A 22,705-nucleotide genomic window follows, 5' to 3' on the forward strand; every position below is an offset into this window, starting at 1 on the left:
GCTTTTGTTTTTTTTATCTTAACTTTGCATGATTACACAAATGTGATGTGAGCACATTAGCATCTGTGTGTGATCGTGTATGTGACGGCACATATGCAGTGACCTGACCAGGTGTTGCATTCACACACACTTCTCAATGATTAGCTCTGACCTGTTCTCAAGGCTGCCTCAAACCGTATGAACAGCTTGATTACAGGGTTTTATCTGTCCCAGCTGGCCTGATCTCAGCTAAAACTGGGATAAAACACAGTTACCCATCAAAAAATATACCAATATAATATCTCAGACAAGCATTTCATCAAATAGGCCTACTGCTACTGACTACTGCAACAAACATAAGCCAAAACACTGATACTAACTTTCATCTAGCACATACAAGTCAACCTAACCAATTTAATAAAAGGAAAATAACACAAAGACTACAGAACGGTCCCTTATTTGCTACCACAGCCACATTTCTCTAAATATCAATGGGCACAATGTTTAAGTGGTAAGAATTAAGCCTAATTGAGAAAATACGTGTGCTCTGTGTCATCTATAAGCGATGCTGTCTGAAATCGCCTACTGTCTGTGTAGGAACTATATTTGAAAAATGTTAAAAAGTTCATCTGCCATGTTGGCTTTGTCATGTGACCTGTCAGTTGTGTCCCTTTACTGGCATTTGCCACTTCTCTCCCATGGCATCATGGTAAAGTGTCAATCGAATGCACACTCCAGTAGCCTATCTCAGCAGTTATAGGCCATCCAGGTACTTTTTGCCAAATGTTTTTCGAATATGTATTCGGACATGTACTCTTTTGGCATCATGCTTTTTGCATACTATATACAGTAGGCATATTCTAATGCAGAGTGAATTCTATGCATACTGACTTATCACCTATATGAACAGACTATTTGTTTATATTTGTCCTTAATATTTAGGCCTAAGACAGGGACATTGTTTCATAACACACCTTAGTGTACATACTTTCCATTTAGCTTTCTTCTATTTATATTTAATACATTTTTTAATCTGACTATAGTAAGTTGTTGATGGAAAAATACTTAAAAGTGTATGGAAAACCATTTTCAAAAAGCACACATGATTCATTAAGCATGTAAGATTAAGATTATGGTAAATCTGTAGGCCTCTCCATATTTTCTACATCTGTCTGCTTTTACTACACTGTGCACCTTACAGAGAGTGACATACAGTCTGGACAAACACGAGGTCATTGTTGTGCAGTAGTAAACATATAATGAGACAAACGGTGATTTTGAATATGCTTCTCTTCTCAGCACATTCACTTCACAGGCACAGAAACACCACAACTGCCTCACATTTCCAGATGTGGCTGGAGAGTCGTGATGTAGTGGCGCCTATGACTCAATCATCGCATGGTCAAAGCTATAGATTACCATTTCCGTTGCAGATTAGTCGTCATAGGAAAAATTACATAACCTCGCCTCAATTTTCTATCACGTCATTTCCGTCTGAAGAGTAACTGTAAGGGAATACGCGAAACGCAACTCAGTCAGTCAGAGCCATAACTAACGCTCTACGTAGCTTCTTCTCCAAATCATTCAAGCCGAGGAGAGGGAGATGATAGTCACATGAGAAGAAATTGTATTTTAGATCTCGAAACACACGATAGTCGCTACAGTCGCCACTTCCATTAATCTATATCTTAAAAATGTAGCCTACATTTATAGTTTGTAGTCAAGTCGTCCTCACATGCATCAACTGAGCCAGGCGAAATAATCGCGAGCCAATCACGAACCACACCCCGGTTGTAAAGCTGCGAAAGGCTGTGTTTCTAGTCCAGATAGTGGATATCTTTGAATATATTGTCAATAGACACAAAACAGACGTTTTGGCATCCTGTCGTTTAACGTGTTTCACATTAGACGTGCTTTCTTTCTTCACAGACCAGCGCGCAAGCCTCATTCAGTAGCCTTTCTCCAAGATAACATTCGCTGTGTGTTATAGCCTACCATATAAAATAGTGTTTGGGCGAGCGCTTGAGGGTGAAGAGCACCTTGTGTTGCCCCCGGAGGTGCATCGGGTGGAGTGGGGTGGCTCGCAGTTGCGAAGTATGATTCATCCTCGCTCTCTGTCACGCCCCATCTCTCCGACTGCTCTCCATGGTGCACCTGTAACTCGCCTGACCTCAAATCTAGCTAATTTCTACTCACACACTACAACGACTGTTAAAACCAATCTATCCCAAGTTCATCTGTTGCATTGACTCCCTCTTTCTATATACAGAGGCCATTGCAACCAGACGCTTTTATCCAGGATACTTAGACCTAACGCGTTCTTAAGCTGCGAAATCACTCCATACGATTTTAGGGAATCACAATCACACGTTTACGGGTGTGACGGGTAGTGAAAGGTCACGAATCTAAGCTTCAAATGAACACCGAAAGTGTCAAAAACGTCTGTGGATGGACACACAAAGGAAATCGTCCAGCACTTACTTTAGCATGGCTTGTTCCTTCTCCTCTTCTTCCCTTTGCCGAACCATCACTGCCATGATGACTTCCCTTTCCTCCTCCGTGAGGTGACTCAAGTCCGGCATATCAGGCATGGGAGCCGGCACGGTGGGTGGGCGAGGGCCGCTTTGGGGCCCTACCGAGGCGGACATCTTTTGCCCTGCTCCCAGGCGTAGGCTATCAATTGGCAGTATCCCGAGCGCTGGAGCCACACCTCACGACATGGTCCGCGGATAGAGCAGCGTTCTTTGAGAACAGTGCAAATCTTGCATGGTTTCAGGCACCCACAACTGTGCTTTTGTTTCTCTTCGTGTTTTTTTTTTTTAACCCACCCCTCCTCTTTTCTCGCTACCCCCACCCCCGCCTCTCCCCTCCACCTCCAGTTACGGGAAGCCCATCATCTCTACGCCCGGAGACGACGCAAACAGAGGGACTCCGGCATTAGCTAGCAGATCTGTGATTTCCCCCTTCACTGAACCGGGGGCTCGGTATTGGGCGATGGCAAAGGCGGAGTCCGTCTCTCGCCCACTGATCTCTCTCTCTCTCTCTTTCCCGTCGCTCTCAGAGAGAAGAGTCAATGGAAATGCAGATCCGCGGCCGCGTATATAGCACTATCTTCAATGCTTACTCGTTTGTGAAATTGGCAAAAAAGCATTTGTATGAAAGTTACATTCCCGTTTCTTTTTTCATATCGGTGTGTCGTGTTTTTGCTCGACCACGCACCTTCACAAGTAGGCTACGTTCGCATCTCTGTATTTTTAGGAGTAGCCTATCTGGCAGTAGTACGGTAATAGGTGCACACTCTCGCCAGGCTATTTTTAGAATCGCTCCCGCGGACCACTTAAATACAATCAATTCGACAGTTTTGTCTGACTGAGGGATGTCTGAAATGAAATTATTCGCAAAAGTATAATGTGCACATAACTCAAATCACATGGGCTATATGGCCTGTATAGCAGTAAAAAAATGATTTGTAATGCATGGCAGAGATGAAACCAAAGCAAGTAAACAATCCACTGAGAAAAATACAACAATCATTAAATTTACACGATTAATTAATTCGACGAATGTTGATGATTACATGTAGCCTAAGTGCAACAGGCTAGTATTTCTTTTTCAGAACCACGGACAGCGACACGATGCAACTTGTTCCGCTATGAATTCAGTCCACAAAGTTATAATAGCACATTTCTCCAGACTTGAAAAGTTTATTTTGTGCGTGTATGTGTGTACACAAAACACTTTAAGCTACTTTAGTGCATTTCTGCGAATGTTTGTATCTCGCTGATTTCTTGTCCCATGTGGTGGAATATGGCCCTTTTCATGATTTCCAATAATGTTGTGCTATAACAAGTAAATTAGCAAATATTTCCATTTATTTCTCTTAATAAAATATTAGATGATGCCTCAATATATTGTACGTTCTAGTCTCATTTCCAAATTGCAGCTTTGACATGAATGCACACTGTTCTTAAGGTGGCCGTCTTCCATCATTTTCCTCTAGTAACCTTAGAAATATATAAAGTCAGTTCATAGTCTCCAAAAGACTGCCCAAGCTGTGGAATGTTCTTCACATGCACTCAGATTTAAAAACAGCAAGTCAATGTCTTTGACATCATTGATATCACATGCCATGGCATTGACTTTCACATGATGCATCCACATGTGGTAACTGAACATGATGCAGCAATTTGAAGAATTGAGATTAGAAGCTCCCAGGCCTGGTTTCACAGCGGGGTTTAGATTAAGCCAGGATTAGGCCTTGGTTCAATTAGGACATTTACATAGCTTTTATAAACATGCCTTAGAAAAAAAAAAAAAAAAAAAAACTTTATGGTGTGCATCTGGAGACAAAACAATGCACTGACATATTTTAAGATATGCCAGTGCAAGTTGCTTTAAGTTAAAACAGCTCAGTAACACTTTATAATAACTTTCATTAACAAATCATTAACAAACGTTACATAATGCTTAACAGATCATTAGTTAATATATATTCACATTCACAGATAGAAATATGAGATAATGTGTTTGTTAATGTTAAAGCTACTAATAAACGTATTAAATGTTACATAATGATTAGCAGATCATTATTTAATGAAATGCTTACACTTCAGCAATCTGACTTTGAAACTATTCATTATTTGCAAATGTCTTTAAATCATTTAGTACATGCATAATGGCAATAATTGTAATTTGGGAGCAAAACAAGTTTGTATTGCCTCAACACTTATATTAAACAGGATATTGAATCAAACATCAACAGGAGAAAACACTTTTTTTTTAAGAAAAAACTTGCAATATAAACAGTTTGAACTGTTCCTGTGTGTTCCCTTATAGTAATCAATTTGAACCCTGTACACTGTTGACCCCTTAACCAACCCTTAAACCTACACATACCACCAAACATGTCTCTATCCTTACCCGTATCACACCTCAATAGCAGCAAGAGTGTTTTTGAATAACTAACAATTATTATTAATTATTATTATTTTGATGCAAGTACATAAAGACCCCTAATATAAAGGCCAGTCATATATTGGTTAATTTTCTGTTGAACATCTGAATCACTCACAACCAAACAACTTTTTTGCTATTGTGCAAAGTGCATTAGGTAATAAATTAAAGTGAAGCTTAATGACATTTGCATATTTTCAAGTAGTGCTTGATCACATAACTGAAAGTTTTATTTTTATAATTTGTAAGCATTTTATTTTACATTAATCTGTTCATTATGTAATGTTTAATAAGGTCATTAGTAAACATTAACAAGCACATTATCTCATATTTCTAGCTATGTGAATATATATTAATTCATGATTTATGTCAAGTTTGCTAATGAATTATTATTGAATAAAAAGTGTGACCAGTTTGGGAAAGACAGTCGTGTTGTGTTTCCATTTTGTCTGATTGTAGTGTTAACTTGCAGAAACTGTAAAGCGATGAACGTCGGGTGCCAGCCAGTCTCGAGAACGGTCTCGCGCATGCTCAAAAGAATTATCGTGATTGTAAGTGGCTTGTTTATCAATCGGGAGTCAGATAAGTGGTCTGACCAAATAAGCTTAGGCTATATGCACACTTTTGTTAAGTTTAGTACTCAGGTAGGCTAAATATTCACACTATCCCACACATTTGAGCTATATTAAAGCAATGCGAATTCGTTTAAACCAACAAGTAGGCTAGGAAGGACAATATGAAGCTCGTTCAATTTTTATTCACAAGGTGTCGCGCGCATTGTATACTGACCAATGTAATGATGTATCCGAATAGCAAAATTGACAGATTGTATAAATGCGACATTTATATACGCTTAAGTGTACTTCTGAACGACTACTGGTTCAACGTACCTTACCTGTAGTCTTTTCAACAGGTAAAGGGCAACAGACCGACAGTGGAAAAAGTAGCGCCCTTGCGCCCTCTGTTGAAAGGAAGCGGCATTACACAGGAAAATGCCCTGGGGCTAGTTGTCACAAAGCTATTTTTGGCTCCATTTAATCTAAGTGTAAACTATATTTTTGATTGTTCATTTTAAGTTTACAAAACCAGCAGCTGTGCCAGCTGTTACCAGGACATTATTGTAAAAATACAACAACAATGTCATATATATATAGCATATATGTCATATAACAGCCTGAATTATTAAAATCTGTATAATACTTTAAAATGTACTGATATTAACACAGACAGTGTAAGCTAAGACCAAACAATGACTTCAAATACAGCCTCTCCAGAAACGGTGGTCAATATATTAACAGATATAGAGAACAGTATTACCCACAAAGACAACAGCATGGGTAACACACACAACAGTGAAATAAGACAATAAACATCAACTAAACACTGCACTATTAACAAATTGAGAACTTTTAAAACAAAATAGGAACTTATTCATTTTAATATTACACATTTAATAATACATGATGATATAATGACATTTGCTGAAACCTTTTTGTTGGAAGGGGTGTATTTTTGAAAGCCAATTTCTGATTTCACACAATTCCACAATTTTCACACAATCCCCCCCTCTCACACAATGTTTTTTGTTAACAAACCATGAACGTTTCCCAAAAAAGGGAATGTTTAGGGTGGTTTTAATTAAGAATTCATTTTTGACAGTTTGACAAATGTATGTATATACAAAGTAAAATAAAACACCAACACAACTATAGAAGAGAAACATGTATTCTAAGTGTTGGACTTGACATGTACTTTCAAAACAAATCAATTGCAATGTGATACCATAATGGAAAATATTTAGCTGATTTCATTTTAAGTAAAAATAGACATTTACAGTTAACTACAGACATACAAAAAAAATCTAATTTTTAAATTAGTTTCAGTTTAGAGAACTTAAGATTTAAAAAAACATTTCCAGGCGGATTTTATTGCAATCTTCTGGATGTCGTATTGCAATACCATTGCGAAGAAGCATCTCTGTGTACGGGGGCCAGAAAGTGTCATCAGTAGTCACATACGGGTCATGTGGAGTTTCTAATGTTTTATTGGTCAATCTCTGTAATAAATAAATGTGTATGATTAAATGTGATTAAAAGAGGGTTAGTAAATCAAAGGTACAGTAAGCAATTTCAGAGAAACACTGTTGAAAGTGGATCAGACCGAGCAGCACAACAAACGTGTAGCCAATCAGAAGTAGGAAGAGAGAGAGGGAGTGAGCAATAGGGAGATTTGAAGAAATACTGTTGAAAAAGAGATAGCTGAGAGACTCCAAAGAGAACAGGTCAGAGGAGTATCACTGGGAAAAGAAGGGTTATGATCAGGCAAGAGCTTTAGGACCCGCGTTAATATTAGAAAAGCTTTCCAGCACTGGAGAGACGCAAGCGGGAAGCCCTGAAAATGGACGCAGAGGTTGCTGTTTCTGCTCCATATGCGAGTAACATTGGTTTTGCTATGTTTCATAGAACCAAGATATGTTGTTGTAATGTTAGCTATAGTAAAGTTTTTTCATATTTTGTCTGGAGCTGCTATGAAGCTGGCAACTAACAACCAACTCCTACTTGTACACTGGTGTGCTGTATGTTCATTTTTTGTTCTTCCTTGTATTTCGTTTGTCATCTTCGCTTTATTTTTCATGAAGCATCATTTTACTTCACTTCAGGAATGATAAAGAGACATCCACTCTTGCATGGCGTGCTTGTGCATTTTGGGGGCGGAGCAATGAAGGGAGGGGTGTGCTTGTTTGGGTTGATTTCAAATATCAACAGTGTTTCTCAGAAATCACTTACTGTACCTTTAAACATGCTGTGTCAAGAAACAAGTTCATTTCCATTCTATTAAATCAATAACACATTCTATTCTTAACAGATTACAAACATAATGTGAAGATATAAAAAGAAATATGTTTTATTGTGATGGGTATCCGAACATACCTCGATAATCTCACTCAGTGAAATCAGGTTAATCTCTGCATCATATGCAGCAGCCTGAAAAATCCAAATCCAATATTTATATGCAACAGCCAAAAAATACAAATCCAATATTCTCTGATCTGATTGAGAGTGTAAAGATACCACCTACTCTTTTTTTCTTTGTGCCGTTTCCTAGGGGATCAGGAAGTGGGAAGTGCTCAGCTAACATGTCGCTCAGCATTTCCATCAGACTGCTATGATAGTCCTTTAGATTGTTAATTTTTCTCTTCATATCCTGCAAAATACTGCAAAAAAAAAAAAAATGTGGAAAAAATAGGATTGGATTATTAATGTAAAACACATTATCATTATTGTAAAAACACAGAGTGTGTGTGGATATGTAATCTTCTATAAACAAGTACTATTAGTTCTAACATGCATTGTAACCAAATGAATGAACATGGCTAAAAAGAATTACCCTTTTGTTTTTACAGATAAAATAAAAACTCAAAGGTTTGGAATGGCATGAGGGTGAGAATAATTTTCCTTCTTGGGTAAATATCCCTTTAAGCAGATGTCATAATGTGATTTTTAATCCCAGCATTATACTAAGAACCTGTGCTCTGATTTCTCATTTTCATGTCGTAATCTGGTGATTTTCTCAGACACCGCATTCAATGCTTCTTTCTTCTCAGCTTGCCATGTCTGCTCCCTGAAAAACATTTTTAATCAGAGTTTATACATGTTGTTTATATTCATGAATGTATTTTTCAGTCATATTTAAGTTAATTTAAGCATAGCAATCATGAACAAAGTTATTACTGTTAACTAAACTAAAACATTTATATATATATATTAGTTGGTACTAAAATGACTAAAACTCCCGAAGTCAAAGGGTTTTTTGAATGGGATTTTGGTTTAATGGCTGAAATAAGGTCTGAGGTGAACAAGCTCAAGACACTTTCACTTTTATTCTGACATAAAACGCATCAGTATTACTCCAAAACGTGATTTTTTTGCTAACAAGTGGCTAAATTGGACCACAGAGGCTGTTGGGGAGATTAAACATCTTGCCGAACAGGTAAGTTACAGCCTCGCTATGCTTATAATTGTGCTCTTATAAACTATTCTAACTCAAATGTTCTGGGAAAATGTTTTTAGATAAAAACCGAAAGAGTTGTCAGAAGCTTAGTGGTGGTGACGTTGAAGTCTTGGGACCGTGGTGTAGTTCGTTTATAGCCTACCTTTAGCTTTTTACATCTGGCAACTGCATTTAGGCTTCAAAATTCATAAAAGGTGTGTTCATCTGTGAAGATTATCTTGATGGACAAAACATGCAAGTATCATAAACCTTTGTTGATCACAAAACTTGTTTCTTTTGCGATAATCCAAAAGCCTGTGTAAAAATCCTATTTGGTTTTTGTCGAGGGAACCAGTTTGATGCTAACTGCTGGTTGGCCGACGAAGTGACGTCATACCACACTATTGAATCTGTGCATACGCTTTTAAAGTGAAAGCAGCCTGATATAGGCCTACCTGCTGCTGCTGCCTGCCATGTTACTCAAAGAACAAGAGAAAAAGAGAAACTTTTGTAACTTTAATTGTAGCATTAATCTGGATTTCATTTTTATGAAGACTATCCAATGTTAATCTACATAGATTCTGTAGTATCTCTCACCTGAAAACTGGCATTAGACCCACCTGAAAAACTTGACCATGTTTGTTTCATTAGTCTCTTTATTCTATTGTATTTATTTGTGCTGTCATTTGCAATTTTATTTGTTCATATTTTATTTCCGACTGTTTACTTGTCTTTTGTAAATTTAGTTTGACGATTCAAATAAAGCCTCCCCATTCTGTATGTAACCTATTGCAACACAATTATCAAACAATTATCAGATAATAAATCATCTATACAGCAGTATTCCCCATGGTATCGAAAATCGATATTGTTCAAGGTATCGTATCGAAGTTAGAAATTTCAGTATCTTGACAACACTACACTGCAGCATCATCTTTTCTCACAGTGCCTGAAACGTCTCTCTAAACCCCTCCTTTCCGAGAGCCTCCTCTGCTCTGATTGATCAGATGGCCCAGTCTGTCGGTCTACCACTTGTCAGAAACTAAACAGTCTATTACCATATCTGAATTTCAGCTCCGAAACCTTCCTCAGTACAGAAATCAAAACTGTTTTAAAAACTTTTGATCTGACTCAGCATGTACATGGACCCACACACAATCGTGGACACACTCTAGATTTACTTATCAGTAAGGGTCTAAACATTTCATTAATTGTTATTAAGGATGTAGCACTGTCTGATCATTTCTGTATTTTCTTTGATATATTGATCTCTCCTGCCACTGAAGCTAGATCTGTGTCTGTCAAGAAGAGATGCTTAAATGAGAACACTAGTGTACTATTTATGAAGGCTATATCCTTAACACCAAGCATATCTGCAGACTCTGTTGATTTTCTCCTTGATTCTTTTAACTCAAAAGTTAAAGGTATAATTGATGATATTGCTCCTGTGAAAGTCAGGAAGAAGAGTGGCAGACAAAAAGCACCTTGGAGAAACTCAACAACAGTGCAAAATATGAAAAGACAATGCAGAAAAGCAGAGCGCATGTGGCGGAAGACAAAACTTGTGGTCCATTATAACATCTACAAAGACAGCCTTCATGCTTTCAATATGGAACTAGGCAAAGCTAGACAGACTTTCTTCTCAAATATTATAAACAGCAATTTAAACAACACACACACTCTTTTTGCAACTGTAGAGAGACTGACAAACCCCCCAAGCCAGATTCCCAGTGAAATGCTCTCAGAGAACAAGTGCAGTGAGTTTGCTTCTTTCTTCTCTGAGAAAATCAATAATATCAGAAAGGTGATCAGCACATCCTTGAGTTGCTCTGGGGTCAGTCAGATCAGACCACCTGAGAAAGTAGTTACTATGTCTGATTTCAAAGAAATTGATGGCAAAATTTTGGAAGAAACTGTACAGCACCTTAAAACATCAACATGCGCTCTTGACACACTTCCCACATCATTTTTCAAAAGTGTCTTAAACAGTTTAGAAGCAGATCTCCTAGAAGTGGTAAATGTCTCACTTCGCTCTGGGAGTTTTCCAAACTCCCTGAAAACTGCAGTTGTCAAGCCCCTCCTGAAAAAGAACAATCTGGATAAGACTATATTAAGCAACTATAGGCCGATCTCAAATCTTCCTTTCATAGGCAAGATCATTGAAAAAGTTGTCTTCAATCAGCTGAACAAATTCTTGAGCTTGAATGGATCCTTTGACAATTTTCAATCTGGTTTCCGACCGCACCACAGCACAGAGACAGCGCTCATAAAGATAATAAACGATATTCGCTTAAATACTGATTCAGGCAAATTATCAGTGCTGGTACTACTCGACCTCAGTGCTGCATTTGACACTGTCGATCATAACATACTTCTTGACAGGCTGGAAAACTGGGTCGGGCTTTCTGGGATAGTCCTAAAATGGTTCAGGTCATACTTAGATGGGAGAGGTTATTATGTGAGTATAGGAGATCATAAGTCTTAGTGGACATCCATGACATGCGGAGTCCCTCAAGGCTCAATTCTTGCACCACTCTTGTTCAACCTGTATATGCTCCCAATGAGCCAAATAATGAGAAAGAACCAAATCTCTTACCACAGCTATGCAGACGACACACAGCTCTACTTAGCCCTATCGCCTAACGATTACAGCCCCATTGACTCCCTGTGCCAATGCATTGATGAAGTCAACAGTTGGATGTGTCAAAACTTTCTTCAGTTAAACAAAGACAAAACTTAAGTCATTGCGTTCGGAAACAAAGATGAAGTTCTCAAGGTGAATGCATACCTTCACTCTAGGGGTCAAACAACTAAACATCAAGTCAGGAATCTTGGTGTGACTCTAGAGTCAGACCTTAGTTTCAGTAGTCATGTCAAAGCAATAACTAAATCAGCATACTATCATCTGAAAAATATTGCAAGAATTAGATGCTTTGTTTCCAGACAAGACTTAGAGAAACTTGTTCATGCTTTCATCACCAGCAGGGTGGATTATTGTAATGGACAACTCACTGGCCTTCCCAAAAAGACCATAAGACAGTTGCAGCTCATACAGAACGCTGCCGCCAGGATTCTTAGCAGAACCAGAAAATATGAACATATCACACCAGTCCTCAGGTCTTTACACTGGCTCCCAGTTAGATTTAGGATTGATTTTAAAGTATTATTACTGGTATATAAATCATTCAATGGCCTAGGACCTCAATACATTGCAGATATGCTCACTGAATATAAACCCAACAGATTACTCAGATCATTAGGGTCATATCAGCTAGAAATACCAAGGGTTCACTCTAAGCGTGGCCAGTCCGCTTTTAGCTACTATGCCAGCCGCAGCTGGAACCAGCTTCCAGAGGAGATCAGACGTGCTCTTACTGTAGTCACATTCAAATCCAGACTCAAAACACTTCTGTTTAACTATGCATTTACTGAATGAGCACTGTGCCAATGTTCGTCCGACTGTTTGTACTGTGTTTTATTTTATTTTTCTAAACTGTTTTAATTATTCTTATTTCTTTTATTATTTTAATTTCTTCTATGTAAAGCACTTTGAATTGCCATTGTGTATGAAATGTGCTATATAAATAAACTTGCCTTGCCATGTATACACAGTGATACGAACAGTAATGATGGCATTGATTTAACCAATTGATTTGTATCAATTCGAGCCCGAGTCCTCATCCTTTGGAAGAGCATGCAAAGTGGATTGGCTTTCGCAGCACAGAAAACAGCATCTTCTCATCATGTCGACACAAACCAAACTCTTCCAGGCCTCAGCTACAACTACAGTGTTTAAGGGCGGATCAAAGTAGACATTCACAGGCAGCCAAAGAAGACCACAGGCTGGCATTTGTGAATGAAAAAAGACTGGAATTACTGACTACTCGTTTTTCAGAAACAGGCATGCAACACTGCATGAACGGTAACAATAAAAAGCATAATTGGGGCTCTTTAACAAAAACTGTGTCGCACCTTTTCAAAATCTTTTTCTGGGCATCCAACTTTGCTTCTGAGTATGACAGGACCATTTTAAGTTGACTGTTGAGTCTTTGCAACTGTGAGGAGAAATAGTGTAAAAAGAAAGTTGTAACTGCATTTATATTTTAGTACGCTCTCTATTTGGTACGCCTATTAAGTGTTATTAAAGTAATAAGTTACGTACCTCTTCTTTTCCAACATCTACTAAGACTTCAGGATTTGTTGTCAGCACTAGAAAATAATAATAATAATAATAATAATAATAATAATAATAAATGTCTTCACATAAACTGTGCAATTAAAAGTGTGGTTACCAGAGTTTTGAATATTGCATTTATTAGCCATTTTATATCATTTTGAAACCGTACATAAAACAATAGGTAACAGCTTACATTTTGGTTCCATTTCCTGCCACTGCTCAAGCTCAGATGTGACTGCAATCAGGCGATTCACTGCCTGCCCACAAATAAATAAATAAATAATAATTAATAAACCATATTTTGGCAATCACAACCAAAAATCACATCTTAAAATCTTAGATGTTTACTAAGATCCTTCTATTATCTACTGAATCCCACAATAATATTTAAAATATCAGTAAGCTTAATAAAAATCATCATTTATTGGGTACTTTCAATTGGGAGGTGGCTGTCCTTTGTTGTTTTAAAAAATATATATTTTTTCTTCAACAAAAAAAAGTTTAAAAAGTATTTACTTTTAATTTTCTTTGTAAATCATGAAACTTGATGTAAAAAATGTTTCCCGCAAATTCATGTCATTACCGAAACAGTGTATGTTTTAGCCCATTGTCTGAGACTGATTTAAACCACACTCCTACATTTTTGATCAGGAATTCCTGTCCCCCTCTCTTATAGCCTCTCTTTCATAGTAGATAGGTCCCATAATTTAGAGTTAATGTGTTATGTTTGTACAACTGAACTGTTCAGAACTGTGCAAGTTAACCATGTGCTGATTGGCATCTTTGATCTAGCCCCACAAGTATCTAAAATTGGCACTACTGAAGCAATCACGACCGAAACGTCATCATTGTTTTGGTAGTGACAAAAGGGAACACATTATCCTTTATTTGGGGGAAATAAACCAAATTTTTGTAGTTATGCAAATCATAGTACAGTCATCATAGTATAGTCATAGTATTTTAGTATGTTTTAGTAGTGTTTAAGTATGAGAGTTAAAATTCTGTAATGTGAGTTGGTCGCTAGCAAAACATTAGTCCCTACCGAAAATGTGCCGTCACGACCGAAACATGAGATGTTTTGACAAAAATAAAGTATATGAATTATCAACTAAGATGATATTATAGTGTTTGGTTCAATGTATATCCAAACTAATGTATGTAGCCTATAGGCCTATCATATATGTTCAATGTACAATGTAATGTATATCCAAATATTAACTTTGAAATCAGTATGATAAACTTTACGCCTTTTACAATAGAAAGATTGGATTAAAAATTTGTATTACAACAAATCTCATGAAATACACTTGAAATATTGTTAAAATTGTAATTGTTATTGATTTACCTGTTAAAACTTTTTAATAAAATAGCAAAAAAATATATTTACAAGGTAGATGTAAACAAAATCTTAATAGGTCGATATAAGCCTTATTAAATTATTTATTATTTTGTTTCGGTAGTTTCAAATTTGGGGAGAGAAAAAATATTCCAAAACTTTCTGAAAATAAAATATGAGAACTAACTGCACAATTACTAGAAATCTGTGCCTTGGATATTATACAATTTGCTGTATGCAACAACTCGTGTGGGGAAAGACACATTTTTTGCAAGACGTTTTAAACTCTGACTTTGAACCAATTCTGTAGAATGGCCTATATACTGAAAAGTAACATTTATATGCACACAACTGATTTCTAAAATAAAAAGCACAAAAAGGAGAAAGACAAACCTCATCATCAGCCTCTGTGTCAGCCAAAATGATCTCATTTTGAAGCTGAAAGATATAACGTTAAGTGCTTGTGTTAACTAGACAGTTGCATTTCTGCAGCAGCGGTCTACATAAATCACAAAAGGCTAAATAAAAGGGTGCAAAAAATATGACAAACATGTAACTTGTTTTGTCTAACTACATTCAATGATACAAAAATGTACACCACCCAGGTCTGTGCGCCTTATGATCATAGGCTGTACAAAAAATCCTGTGATTCATAGAGTTGTAAGTTATATTTTTTAAAACAAAGAATTGGTATACTTCACCTTAACTGACCACCGATCTGAAAACAATCCCATAGCGAATGAACTTTAGTTACCTTCTGTAGCAGTCCAAACTGCTCCTCACACTCCTCTAACAACACTGCTTTAGCTGCCTTACATCCTGCGTCGTCTGAGGACGGAGAGGACTGGCTGTCCTGCTCCATTTCTGTTTGCTTCGGTGGTGCTGGGCTCTACAGATGTGTGAGAAAAGGCAAACAAGCAAGAAGCACCAAACATAAGGGCAGAAAAGAGAAACGCAGATCATCATACGCAAAACTCCAGCCAGATAAAGTACATTCAAAAATGTGTATAAATTAATCCAAAAGGTGACCGTTAGCCGTGCAGCTAATGTTAACGATTTCAAATAACTGGACGCGAAACAGTTCTGTAAAGTGAAAAGGCTTTCGTTTATTTTGTGGCGATATCATGTGGTAAATCCAAATTGAGCAGTCATGCTGGTACTCACCATATATCGTTTAAGCGAATGCTACACCCAAGTGACAGTGTGGCTCTAAACAAAACAAAAAAACCCTAAACAAAAATACCGCCAGGCAGCAACAACGTCATGACGTAACGCTGGCGTCACACGCTGTGGACGTTCAAGGATTTTGCTACTGCGCTGCTTATACTGAAAATGTTGTATATTTCATTAATACATAGGTTTAAGCACACCCATTTGTCTGTGTATTGCATAGACCTTAAAGGAATATTTGCTATGAATGTAAAAAGTGGACTTATACGAGAAGTGTGAGTCATAACGAAATAAATATTATAAATAAATATAGCTATATAGGCTACTTTTTAAAAGAAACGACTCAAAATTCCTTTTACACATAAAAAACTTCCAGATTTGAGGTAAATGCGCTAACAAGATCTTAACATATCCAGTTGTAACTGCAAAAAATCAAGCAGGCACACAAGACTGCAATACCATAGTGCTCTCCACAAGAGGGCAGCGGAATAACAGAACTTGAGAGCGAGAAATAGTGAAACTGGCCGATACGCTCTGCATTGTATTGGCGAAGGAAAATAGATGAGCCATTCCACCGAATGGGTAAGATGTCTGTCCCCAGGACATTGCATGTATAAATATGCATGAAAATAATTATATCTAAAATACATTTTTTATTATCTAGAAAAGTTCCTGAACATTAATTTTACTGCACATTTTAAATATATGATTTAAAACATTAATACAACTACTGAGAATACTATAAAAATAGAATTTTGTTACATGTCCCCTCTATCTAAACCTAAACTTTATCATGAATCATTAAAATAGTGCATAAATCGTATTTATTTTATTTATTTTATTTTTTGCATTGTTCTGTGACTCAACAAATTTTCTTTCATAAGAAATCCATATGTTATATATAAAATACACATTTTTGTCGGGTCCCCGGGCATTCACTCAGTCCTGTTACCCTTACAAATTGCCCCGTCTAAAAAACTTGGAACAAGCCACAAGACATTTTCATCTGGAAGTTGCATCATCTGGATCTTGAGAAAACCAAAGTCCTCTCATTTTAATTTCTGTATATTTGATGAAATTCTAACTATGGCTGAGAAGGTCAGTCTCAACATACTGTCCTCTTACCTACATTTATTTCTTCAGATGACAAATGGGTGTGAAAAATATATATTAACTCTTAAGTCACTAGAATTTGCTCGGTGTCCTCATTAGCGTGTATGCTATGTGGCCATATGTTGTGTATTTGATAACTTTTTGCTTAAAAACTCAATCCTGTTTCAGTCCTGTTACTCATATGGAAAATAAGGAGTGAACTAGAGTAACAGGGGTGAGTAGAGTCCTCTGTTTTGTTGATTTAATAGTGTGAATTAGTTTCTATAATAATTTTCACCTGATTTATTAGTTTTACAGTTACAATTAAAGTGTAGCCATTAGTTTTACAATGTGAATACCATACTTCCAGGGAGCCAGTCCACCACGAAGTGACTTTTTTGTCTTTGTCTTTCTTATATTTCGTAGAAGATGGAGAGAACCCATGATGCCAGAAACACCCGACCATGGCATTCTACAAGGGAAGGTGCGAGACACACCCGAAACTCTCTCTTTTCCCCCTTTTTGTCTTGGCTTCCCTCTTTCTCTCTTCCTCTCTCTTCTCTTCTCTCTCCTTCTTTCTCTTTCCACCTCCTTCGCTGTGAAGTTCTTCACAGTAAATCCCTTCAACTCAGAAATGTCATTCACACACTGTCATCTCTCTCTCTCTCTCTCTCTCTCTCTCTCTCTCTCTCTCTCTCTCTCTCTCTCTCTCTCTCTCTCTCTCTCTCTCTCTCTCTCTCTCTCTCTCTCTCTCTCATACACACACTCATTCCACCCAGTGTTCATTCCTGTTACTAAATGTTTTTTTTTCTTCTAAAAAAATAAAGTAAAAAAAATGGCTTGGTGTTTTTTATTAAAATACACCTTGCTTCAATATATATATATATATATATATATATATAGTGATTTTTTTGTCACAAATATCAATTATTTTAACATAATTTATAACCAACAATTTATTTAAAAGGGGAAAACAAAGTAGGCTAATTCTTAAAATTATATTAAATTAACTTAAAAGTTTTAAAATCTTCCCGGTCTACTGACATTTGTTAAGACATCTGCATGATAACTTTCGTTAACTCTACATTAAATAAATCCACTTATCCAGCTATTACTCCTGGACAGCAATACCATATACAGATACCGCAAAACCGAAGATATTCTAAAGATGACAGGTCAAATTGTGACCATTTATATAGGCTATGCACAATAACAGCTGCATTCTCTTGGCCTTACTCTTAATCTTCCTCTTTACAAAACAAGGTAAAGAGGTAAACGTTTATTAGAGTTACTGTTCAAAGCCATCGTTGGCCTGCTGCTGTTCCTTTCATGACACTGACAGCAAACTCAAGTGTCTTGTTTTTAAAGCTCGCGTGCACGCTCTTTAGCACGGTATATCCAGATTTATTTATTTTTTTTCGTTATTAATCTCCTCAGAGTCAAATAGGCTCAAGGTAAGGAGGCAAGAGAATTAAGCTCTATAAACAAAAGACCCCTTTTAGCAAAGCTGTCATGAGGGCCTTGGTTTGAACGCTTAACGAGTCCCTTCCTTAACATGAAAAACTCCAACAAAATGAGGACGTATTCTTTAACCAAAAAGTCCCCCCACACAAGTCTAACAAATCATTTGAAATCCCCAAAAGGGGGACGAAAGTCAGTGCCTCACAAAAAAAGAGAGAGAGTTTCATTGTAATTCATTGACTTGTTCAAAACGCCAAGCTAAAAAGGCGAGAAGAAAAGAGCGGACATTCATGGGTACAGATGCTTTCTCGAGGAGAGACTCCAATGCATGGCCTTTGTTCGCGCTGCGTTAAACAGTTTAAAAGAGGGGTTAACGCAATCCATCAAATTGTCTGAAATTGTGTGAAAATTTCAGAAACCATATGGCCTCCAAACGTTCGCGTCTTTTTTATGTGGCTGGACACACTTGTTTCAGTATGGTGAGCCGCAGGAGTCCAGCCATGCGCCATTGTCGCTTGTCACATCAGGGTGGATGGCTCATTTGTCCTCAGCTTTCATGCTTTACGCTGGAAATTACAGCTTCACCCGTGAACAAAAAGGATTATATAGCCCTGGAGAAACTGGACCAAAACTTGGTGTTTTTGTGTCTTTCTTCTCCTTTTTTTTTTCTCCCCAGCGCCCCAGATTTGTGTTTCTCACATAAATTTCGCTCAGAATGGAAAAACACACGTTGTTGGGTCAAAAGCCAAGTCACGCTATTGGAGAGTGAAAGAGAGAGAGAGGAGCGAGCCAAAGGCTCTCTGTTTCTTCTGCAGAGAGCAAAAACAATAGCGTTAAAGGGCCAAGAATGTTTTTCTTCCTTTTTTTTTCTCGAGGAACGAAATCAAGGCAGTTAGCACTTTAAAAAAAAAAAAAGTATGAAGCTCTTGGTCGTCGTGCACAATACCTTTTCTGTCAATAAATGTTTAAGATCTAAAAATATTTCACTGTTGTTGTTTTTTTTTTTTAAGAAATTCACAGCATCGAAATATAATTGAGGTAAACTGGCCTACTGCAGTATAAAGCTATAAAATTCAGACTTTTATTTCTGTAGGCTACCGCTATCAAGAATCACTTAATATACATTAACAATTAGCCTAATGCAAAGGAATATATATATATATAGGACTATATATATTCTTATCTTATTTTATATTTATATATCGATAAGTGTTTTGTAAGAATATGACGATTGTTATTGATTTACAGACTCGGCAACAACATGATCATTATGAAAGGTATAAATAAATGTTTTTATTTTCGAACTCAATACATTAAACGACACATTGGTGTAATGCCTTAATTTTGAAAGGCACTATATAATATTGCAGGTAAACTGTACAAAACTTTACAAAAAGCAGTCACTGTCGATTGTGTACAAATGAAGAATATGCAATAAATACACTTGTAAAAATAGTTTTCTCATTAGGAAGTTGTATTGCTCTGTTTGTTGCCCTGATTTATGAAATATTCTCTTATTACACTCATTAAAGCCATTTTATTATATTATACAGCTGCTAGCTCAAACACTATATTGAACAAATACATAGTCTGGCTATAAATAAAAGTTTCAGAAAACACTACAATCATTTATGTTCATGCATGTTCACGCACTGTAACAACTTAAAATATGAGTCTTTAAAGAGTTTAACATCGTGGTTAACATCAGACATCAACGTCTATTTCCACATCTTCGTCCTCGGAGTAGTCTTGACTTGTGTGGTCCGAGAGAGACGACATGGGGGACAGATACAATTTGTGCGCACTCTTGTAGTCCTGACCTAGCCGTGGCGAGCACTCGGGCCCCGTGGCTCCAGCTGCACACCTCTCCAGATCCGCCAATTTAGCGAGTTTATCCAGAGGGACTACAACACCCGTGGATCTGACCGACTCCACGTCCGCTTTCATCTCCTCCAGGTCTCGCTTTAATTTTGCCCTTCGGTTCTGGAACCAGGTTATGACCTGCGCATTTGTCAGCCCCAGCTGATGGGCAATTTGGTCTCTGTCTGCAGGGGACAAGTATTTCTGACGGAGAAACCTTTTCTCTAGTTCATATAACTGGTGGTTGGTGAAGGCCGTCCTAGATTTTCGGCGCTTTTTAGGACTGTCCCTTTGACCAAACACAGTCAACCCATCCCTTCCTGTCGAAGAGAAAATAAAATAAAAATTGATGTAACACTGACAGATTTTAAGTTACATTAATAATAGTTATTGCTAATAAATAATTGCTATGTAGGGCTATGTACTTTTGATAAGATTTTTAACTATCCTTATATACCCATTAATATTGATAAGTTGATATGACAACAGATTCAATATTAATTTAAACACGAATCAATGAACATATTAACATATAGACTATTAATCAAAATAACTTTTTTGACTAGTGGTTTTCCATGCCACTTTACTGTAAAAAAAAAAAAAGTTGCTGCCTTAAATGTTTAAGTACAATCAACTTGGATGTTTAAGTCGTTTCAACTTAAATTTCATTAAACTGACTTTTAAAAAAATAGTTGAATCTTGTACAACTTGTAAAAAAAAAAAAGTTGAAAATTGCTTATTTTGATGAGTTAAAGCAATTGCTATTTTTACTATTTGTACATTCATTTTGAATTATTATTATTATTAATTTATTTTACAATCTAAAACTTAAATGACACTCTGTCTTTCCTTACCTTCCGCTGCATGGAGCACGCCTAATTCGAGACCTTTGAACGTCTTGCTCGCCAGCTCCTGCAGAGCACACAGAGGCGATGTTTGACTGATGAGAGTCTGCCTCGATATAGTGATGCTCTGCCGGGCTCTCTCTGTTGCTGGAAGCCGGTGAATCCTGTGAGGTCGTTTGACAGTAGGTTTGCTGAGGATGTCTGCGATGCTGAAGGGCGTTAAGGGCTTGTTGGAACTCGCAGGTGGTGGAAGTTGGTCCAGGGGGTTCATCCCACGCCTCTCCATAGCCTCACACATTTTGACAACTTTGGTGGTCGTCATCCAAGCCTTTGCCAATCAGCTTTGGTTACAAAACTTGTGTTTAAGAGAAGTGGTATCAAAATATATATATTTTTTGCGATAGTAAACTATAACTTTACGTCCAGTTTTCCAATAATCTTGAAGCACGAAATACTGCCCAGCTACAATGGTAACGTCCAACGAGTTAGTCTCTCACCAAGCATCACCACCCAACAGCAAGTAGCAGTGAGATCTTGTGCTTTGACAGGTCTGCAGTTCTGTTAAGAGTTCTGGAGACTGAGGAGACTTGTGATCACTTAATTAACTATGACGGAAAGGCGGAGTCGTGTAAAGCGATGAAGGTTTGTGTTTGGTGGCTGTTGTTTGCCTTCTACGTAAGAAACAGTCCTAAACGACGACTGATCAATCTTACAGTTGTTTTAGCCATTCTAATTCCTACCGAAGCTCTTTAAAAGTGAACAACTGGTGAGATATTAAAAAGCCTTTGCGCCAATTATTTAAATCAATAATCAATAAACGTGTGCAATATTTTATTATTGAGAAATATATATAGCCTGCATTGTTTACGAAGCAGTCTGGTATTAAATCAAATATAGCCTATTTATAACACATAGGTCTTCGTGTTATTGTTTTCATACGATAAGGAGGGAAATTATTTTGTGCATTTTGAGTCTTTTAGACATGCTAATTTTTTTTTTTTTAAGTCGACATTTTTAAGTGAGCCATGCATTTTCGGAAGTTCATATGCGATCGCTGCTTACACAACATGATGTTTTAGTATTCATTAATTATTAGATAATTACATAAAGCATATTGGCGTTTGAAATGTGAAATTTTATTTGTTATCCGTTTAATATCGGAACTCATGCCTTTGTCCTGAGTTCTAATTGCCATATTTATTATGCTATAAAAATTATTAAATCTTTTTTCCCGATTCGTTAAATCTTAACCAAAGTGGGTTTTTTTCTTCTTCTCGTTATTATGTAAAATTATAAAGCGCATGGAAAAGCTGCCAGGTCTGAAAGTTCTGAAATAAGGTCGAAACTTTTACCAAGATCATGCCAAGCATGCCACCTTGTAAAAAAATAGCTTAAGTTCCTAAATTCCCCAAATAAATACGTTCCCCAAAGTAATTTATGAATTCAAACAAATAATAGGTAGGCTAAGTTAATTAAAAAATAAGGTCCCACTTTATATTAAGTGGTGTTAAGTACTATGTACTTACATCAATAAATAAGTACAATGTACTTATTGTGTTCATGCTGTATTGTAAAACACTTTTGCTGCTATTGATACGGGTAAAGTTAGGGACAGGTGTGGTGGATTGGGTATTTTTAAGCTGTAAGGGAAGGGTTAACTGTAATTACAAATGTAATTACATAAATTAATTACAGCTGTAATTAAATGCAGGCAATTTTAAAATGTAAGTACAATGTAAAAACATATAGTTACACAATAAGTACATTGTATCAAATTATTAATTTAAATGTAGTACTTAAAGCCACTTAATATATAAAGTGGGACCAAAAATAATTATAAAA

The 22,705-nt window shown here is 36.8% G+C and overlaps 3 protein-coding genes across 5 annotated transcripts in view; all 3 read right to left on the bottom strand.

Moving 5' to 3' along the window:
* The window catches only part of rims1b (regulating synaptic membrane exocytosis 1b), a gene marked incomplete at both ends in the record, with an annotated part of 89,184 nt that extends 86,557 nt beyond the window's left edge, over window positions 1-2,627 (bottom strand). For all 3 annotated transcript variants that reach the window (XM_081361721.1, XM_081361722.1, XM_081361720.1), the window contains one exon: window positions 2,461-2,627. In XM_081361721.1, the coding sequence (XP_081217847.1) occupies window positions 2,461-2,627 (167 nt within the window). The remainder of the gene's footprint in view (window positions 1-2,460) is intronic.
* A 3,547-nt stretch (window positions 2,628-6,174) lies between these two features.
* cenpk (centromere protein K) lies at window positions 6,175-15,734 on the bottom strand. The gene is made up of 10 exons (XM_081361389.1): window positions 15,600-15,734; window positions 15,190-15,324; window positions 14,829-14,873; window positions 13,293-13,356; window positions 13,085-13,131; window positions 12,895-12,977; window positions 8,458-8,553; window positions 8,011-8,146; window positions 7,863-7,916; window positions 6,175-6,988 (listed from the first exon to the last, which is right to left on the bottom strand). Exons 1-10 carry the CDS (start codon window positions 15,600-15,602, stop codon window positions 6,833-6,835), a joined length of 819 nt encoding a protein of 272 aa, XP_081217515.1. The 5' UTR covers window positions 15,603-15,734; the 3' UTR covers window positions 6,175-6,832.
* Window positions 15,735-19,862: 4,128 nt separating this feature from the next.
* Window positions 19,863-21,185, bottom strand: lbx1b (ladybird homeobox 1b; the record flags this gene model as incomplete). Its single annotated transcript, XM_081360443.1, has 2 exons — window positions 19,863-20,338; window positions 20,873-21,185. 2 exons carry the CDS (start codon window positions 21,183-21,185, stop codon window positions 19,863-19,865), a joined length of 789 nt encoding a protein of 262 aa, XP_081216569.1.
* Window positions 21,186-22,705: the final 1,520 nt, after the last annotated feature.

The sequence above is a fragment of the Scardinius erythrophthalmus genome (genome assembly GCF_964197995.2).
Source record: "Scardinius erythrophthalmus genome assembly, chromosome: 3".
In the NCBI taxonomy this organism is placed as follows: Eukaryota; Metazoa; Chordata; class Actinopteri; order Cypriniformes; family Leuciscidae; genus Scardinius; species Scardinius erythrophthalmus.